Source organism: Thamnophis sirtalis, unplaced genomic scaffold (genome assembly GCF_051295495.1).
Source record: "Thamnophis sirtalis isolate CommonGarterSnake01/CBP01778 unplaced genomic scaffold, rThaSir2_p1.2 scaffold_3, whole genome shotgun sequence".
Taxonomy (NCBI): domain Eukaryota; kingdom Metazoa; phylum Chordata; class Lepidosauria; order Squamata; family Natricidae; genus Thamnophis; species Thamnophis sirtalis.
In genome coordinates, this window is record NW_028261383.1 from 19,336,418 (window position 1) to 19,342,906 (window position 6,489).

At 46.6% G+C, this 6,489-nt stretch overlaps 1 protein-coding gene across 1 annotated transcript in view; it reads left to right on the top strand.

Moving 5' to 3' along the window:
• The first annotated feature begins 1,863 nt into the window (after positions 1 to 1,863).
• LOC148047356 (uncharacterized) overlaps positions 1,864 to 6,489 on the top strand; it is a 10,250-nt gene continuing 5,624 nt past the window's right edge. The window contains 3 exon segments of the mRNA XM_087711440.1: positions 1,864 to 3,558; positions 5,270 to 5,378; positions 5,645 to 5,727. Of these exon segments, the coding sequence (XP_087567566.1) occupies positions 2,827 to 3,558; positions 5,270 to 5,378; positions 5,645 to 5,727 (924 nt within the window). The 5' untranslated portion in view covers positions 1,864 to 2,826.

A 6,489-nucleotide genomic window follows, 5' to 3' on the forward strand; every position in this document is an offset into this window, starting at 1 on the left:
ATGAGCCAATAAATAAAATGCATCGGATAGATATAAGACAGATAGATAGGTAGGTAGGTAGGTAGGTAGGTAGGTAGGTAGGTAGATAGATAGATGATTCATATGATAGTCATAGATGATTCATATGACAGAGATAGATAGGTAGGTAGGTAGGTAGGTAGGTAGGTAGATAGATAGATAGATAGATAGATAGATAGATAGATAGATAGATAGATAGATGATAGATAGATAGATAGATAGATAGATAGATAGATAGATAGATAGATAGATAGATAGATAGATAGATGATTCATACGATAGATACGGTAGGAAAGTAGGTAGGTAGGTAGGTAGGTAGGTAGGTAGGTAGGTAGATAGATAGATAGTTAGATAGATCATATGATAGATAGATGATTCATATGACATAGATAGATAAGATAGATAGTAGATAGATGATTCATATGATAGTCATAGATGATTCACATGATAGAGATAGGTAGGTAGGTAGGTAGGTAGGTAGGTAGGTAGGTAGGTAGATAGATAGATAGATAGATAGATAGATAGATAGATAGATAGATAGATAGATAGATAGATAGATAGATAGATGATTCATATTATAGTCATAGATGATTCATACGATAGATGCGGTAGGAAGGAAGGTAGGTAGGTAGGTAGATAGATGATTCATATTATAGTCATAGATGATTCATATGATAGAGATAGACAGACAGACAGACAGATAAATAGATTGAGATGTACAAAAAGAGAGGAAAGGAGGAAAAAGAGGGAGGGAGAAATGGAAAGAAAGGGGAGAGGAAGAAGGAAGAAAATGAAGAGAGAAAAGGAGGAAAAGGAGGGCAGGGAGGGAAGTACGAAAGCGGAAAGGAAAGGAAAGGAAAGGAAAGGAAGGAAGAAAGAGAGAGGGAGGGAGGGAGGGAGGGAGGGAGGGAGAAAGAACTGACTGCTTGAGATTCCCACTTGGGGCCCATTCCACCTAAGGGAGACTTTCCATGAAGGTCAGAGGAACCCAGCGGGGCGGGGCGCCTGGGACAACCTGCTTCCTGCCGAGTTGCAAGCGCTGCCCGGCGCGCCTCCCTTCCGCCTTGACCCGCCGGCCGGTCCCGGCTCCCCTCCGCGCTCCTCCTCCGTTCCGTCCCGCCGGCCAGGAGAGGGCGGCCGCGCATCGTCTCTTCTCCGCCCCCGCCGCCGCCGCCGCCGCCATTGAAACGTTGAAGGAGCGGAGCCGCCGGGCCTGCCGCGCCGGAGAGAGCCGCCCACCTCCGCCCCGCTCGGGAGGGAGTCGCCCAGCGCGCGAGTCCCACCCGCTCCCTTTCCCGCGGAACAGACGGGGAGCCTCCTCCGCGCCTGCCGGCCTCCCCTCCGACGCCTCCGGTACGGTCGGGGGCTCCCCGGAGCCGGTGGTGGAAACCTCTCGGGGCCATCAACCGCCGGTCCCACGGCCGCCTCTCTCGGGCGCTGCGGCGGCGGCGGACGGGATGGGCGGACGGAGAAGCGGCGATAGTTGCCAAACTTTGTGCCCAGTTGATGCGTTGTTGAGTTGTCTGCCTTCTTCGGTTTTGTGTGTGGCCCAAAATCCACTGGACGTTGGCTGGCCCAAAATCTGAATGAATGAGCCAATAAATAAATAATGCATTGAACAGTAAGATGATGATGGTGATGATGTGGTGGTGATGATGAAGGGGAAAGAGAGAGAGAGAGAGATGGGAAAAGGAAGGAAAAAGGAGAGGAAAGAAGGAAAAAGGAGGGGGGAAGGAAAGAAAGGAAGAAAGGAGGAAAAAGAGAAAAAGAAAGAAAGAAAAGAAAGAAAGAAAGGGATTTGATGAATATGTTGCAAACCATGGTTTGAAGCCGGATGGTGTTATATCTTAGTTGTTTGAAGTGAGCTCGTGTACCACACCATAATGGGTTGTGTATAGCAATTTTTGCGGGCCCGATTGGCGAAAGAAAGGTCAGGACCATATAGATTGGAAACATACTGAAGAAGCCTTCATCCTGCAATGGATAGACAATGATGATGATGATGATGATGATGATGATATAGGTTAGCATAAGGTATGGTGCGCCTCTGGCCACTGTGGCCATATAAACCAGATTTTGTGGCTTAGTATCAGCCATGTATCAACCATGATTTAATATGGTTTGCTGTATAGTCCTCAACTTATGACCACTGTTGAGCCCAAAATTTATGTTGCTTAGTGAGACGTGTTAAGTGAGTTTTGTCCCATTTTACGACTTTTCCTGCCACTGTTGTTAAGTGAATCATTGCAGTTGTTAACTTAGTATTCACGGTTGTTAAGGGAAACTGGCTTCCCCAATAATTTTGCTTGTCCGAAGGTCACAAAAAGGGATTGCAGGATCCCGGGGACACTGCATCCGTCATAAATATGAGTCAGTTGACAAGCGTCCAAATTTTGATCGTTTGATCCTTGCAGGATGGTTAATGGTGATCAGTATGAAAAGTGATAAGTCCCTTTTTCAAATGCGGATGTAACTTTGCACCGTCCCTAAACAAATGAACTACCTCTTCGTGCCATCAGGTTTGCAAACAAGGTGTCCTAAACTTACGACAGTTTGTTTAGTGACCGTTGCAGCATCCCCATGATCCCATGTTCAAAATTGTAAAATATGGGGGGGGGGACTCACTTGCATGGCGATGGAAACTTTGAGCTCGATTGTGGTCGAATGTCAACGATGACCTCTAGGCCTAGCTAGATCTCTGGCACCATTGGGAAGGTCAAAAGGGAACCCATCTGCCTACCATCTTGTTTTCCAGAAGACCTGTTGCTAAATCTCGGCTTGGCCAGAATTGACCAAAGCGGAAAAGAGATGAAAGAAGGAAGGCAAGGAACCACCAGGTCCCATCATGAAGGACCAGGAGATGTCGAAAACAATTGTGCTGTCCGGCTGGAATATAACGCAGATGGTTTACAAGAGGCCGGAACTCAGGAGGGCCAAAGGGAGACTTGCAAGACGATGCAACAGCGCTGGGAAATCCAGTGGCAAGAGTTCCTCAGGACACTTCAGCCCAGTCAACCCGGGGCAGGAAATCCTATTCCGTCAGAGGCCTCCCCTTGGGAAGACCCCAAGGCCTTTCTGGCCTCCTTTGAGCAGGTGGCCCAAGCCTGCCATTGGCCCAGAGGAGAGTGGGTGGCCCGTCTCCTCCCCGCTTTGAGCGGAGAAGCTGAGGAGGCTTTCCAAAGCTTGGAAGCTGGAGACCGGGAAGACTACACCAAAGTGAAGGCCGCCATCTTGAGAGAGGAAGCCATCAAGTTGGAGGCGCAACGCCAATACTTCAGGCAATTCTGCTGCCGGGAGGTGGAAGATCCCCGAAGCATCCACAGGCAACTCCAGGAGCTTTGCCACCGATGGTTGAGGCCGGAGAGACGCACCAAGGAGCAGATCCTGGAGCTGCTGATCCTGGAGCAGTTCCTGGCCAGCCTCCCATCGGAGCTCCAGAGCTGGATCCGAGCTGGAGGGCCAGACACGTGTTCTCAGGCGGTGGCTCTGATGGACGACTTCCTGTTGAACCACCAGGAGGACGAAAGCAGGAAATGGCAGGTCAGTTTTGCTGGCAGAAAGTTGCAGGAGGCCGTTGCAGCTGTAAACGGAGCTCGGGAGCCTGTTTTCTCTGGCAGAGCCCTCGGGCCACCACAGGAGCCCCAGACATGAGTGATCTCGAGCTGGCCACGACCCTCCCCCCCCCAAGGTCAAACACAACCCTAATGCGGCCCTCAATGAAGGTTCCACCACGACTAAAGGGTGCTCGACGAAACCGCGTAGCTGACGTCATCACAGGGCGACAACAGCGCGGAGACAGAAGCACGCTGTAAACACTAAACCTAAAATTAACCCCTAGACCTAACCCCCCCAAACCTAATCCTAATCCTAAACCTAACCCTAAACCTAACCCTAAACCTAACCCTAACCCTTAACCTAACCCTAACCCTAACCCTAACCCTTACCTTAACTTGAATCGGCTTGCTTTCAAAGCGCTATTTAAAGCGCCCTTCTTTCTCCACGCTCGCTGTTGTCGCCCTGTTGATGACGTCAGCGACGCGGTTTAATCGGGCGCGCTTTAGTCGAGCGCGGTTTTGTCGTGCCACGCCCAATGAAATCTAGTTTGACCTTATTTTCCCTTTCATTTCTCCCTCCCTTCCTTCTCTACTTCCTTCCTTCCTCCTCTCCTTCCCCTTCTTTCTTCCCTTACCTCTCCCCTACTCTTACCCTCTCTCTTCCCCTTCCTGCCCTCTCTCCTTCTCTTCCTCTCCCTTCCACCCTCCTCTCCTTCTCTTCCTCTCCCTTCCACCCACCTCTCCTTACCTCTTTCTTCTTCCCTTAACTCTCCTCCACTCTTCCTCTAAGAGCCGAGGTGGCGCAGTGGTTAAATGCAGCACTGCAGGCTACTTCAGCTGACTGCAGTTCGGCTGTTCAAATCTCACCGGCTCAGGGTTGACTCAGCCTTCCATCCTTCCGAGGTGGGTAAAATGAGAACCCGGATTGTTGTTGGGGGCAATATGCTGGCTCTGTAAACTGCTTAGAGAGGGCTGAAAGCCCTATGAAGCAGTATATGCTATTGCTATTCGTTTCCTACTATCTCTCCTTCTCTTTCTCTCCCTTCCACCCTCTTCTCCTTTCCCTTCCTTCTTCCCTCCCTTCTCTACTTCCTTCCTCCTCTCATCTCCTTCCTTCTCCCCTCCCTTTCTTTTTCTATTGTTATAGGTGGTGTTACAACAGGCGCTAGGGATGGTAAACAAATCAACCCAAATTACAACCTTTTAAATGGAATAACAAAAGTATAAGAAAAGAATAAATATGTGAATGTATACCTATAAGTGTATGTAAGAGAATAAATCACAGTAAGAATATAAAACACAATATAGGTAAACAATATTTTGGCACAAATAGCTAAGTATCAATAAATAAGAGAATTGTATATAAAAATGGATAACGAATAAGGAGACCATGAATGCAAGATCGAAATGTATAGAAGGGAAAACACTAACTGTAAAGAAACCGATACGGAACTTCTGTATGATATATGATGGAACTTTTTGTTCCTATGTTGTGTTAAGTTATGTGTTTGTTTTTGTTGACGTGTTTATGTGTTTAATAAAAAATTTAAAAAAAATGAAATCTAGTTTGACACCCCTGCCTTAAAAGGGTTGGGAGCCAAGAAATTTGGGATTCATTGGTGCAGAAAACTCAACTCCGTTGCCTTTTCTTTCTTTCGTAATTTTTTTTTTGTCTCTTGTTTGTCCAATCGCTGCAGGAGGTGTGCCTGGGTTCTCTGGAAGGGGAGAAAGAAGAGGACTTGGACTCTGGAAATAGACAGATCTACAAAGACGGCAAGCTGAATAACAGGGAGACCAGTTTGCTAGGTAAAGATCCCTAAATGGAGGTCTTTGGACCAGTGTTTCTCAGCCTTGGCAACTTGACGATGGGTGGACTTCAACTCCCAGAGTTCCTCAGACATCAATGCTCAGGGGTTGAGGTAGCATAGAGGTGGCTCGTTGCATAGGTTCTTGGTTGTGTACAGCTATACGGGCTGTGTGCAGCTCAAGTGGTAGTGTTTCCTATCTAGTCAACCAAGGAATGAATATGATGTCTGATTTTGCTTTCTAAAACTCCCTTCCACCTTTTACAGACAGTGGAATTAAATGCCCAAATCATGCTAGTTCATTGCTTTCTCTGGAACGACCAGAAATGAGTGAAGCTGAACAAAATGAGGTAGGTGATATTTTTCTGCCCCCCTCTCTCTCTCTCTTTTCTATCAGTCTCTATCATTCTTTCTCTCTATCACTTTGTCTATATTTGTCTATCAGCTATGAATCTCTTTGTTTATCTCTCTTTGTATCCATCCATCCATAATCTATCAATTTTTCTGTCTCTATCTGTTGTTAATAGCAATAGCACTTAGACTTATATACCGCTTCACAGTGCGTTTACAGCCCTATCTAAGTGGTTCACAGAGTCAGCCTGTTGCCCCCAACAATCTGGATCCTCATTTTACCCACCTCGGAAGGATGGAAGGCTGAGTTAACCTTGATCCAGTGGGACTTGAACTGCCAAACTGCTGATAATCAGCAGTCAGCAGAAATAGCCTGAAGTACTGCACTCTAACCACTGCACCACCATGGCTCTTATATCTCTATCAATCATCTACCAATCTCTTTCTGTGTGTGTGTGTATCTCTCTCTCTCTACCTATCTACTGATCCTGTCTGTCTGTCTGTCTGTCTGTCTGTCTGTCTATCTATCTATCTATCTATCTATCTATCTATCTATCTATCTATCTATCTATCGTCTATCTATCTATCTATCTATCTATCTATCTATCTATCTATCTATCTATCTATCTATCTATCTATCTATCCTGTCTGTCTGTTTGTCTTGTCTTGTCTGTCTATCTTTCTATCTATCTATCTTTCTTTCTTTCTTTCTTTCTTTCTTTCTAGTTATGTAGCTATTTATCTATCATCTCTCTCTCGCT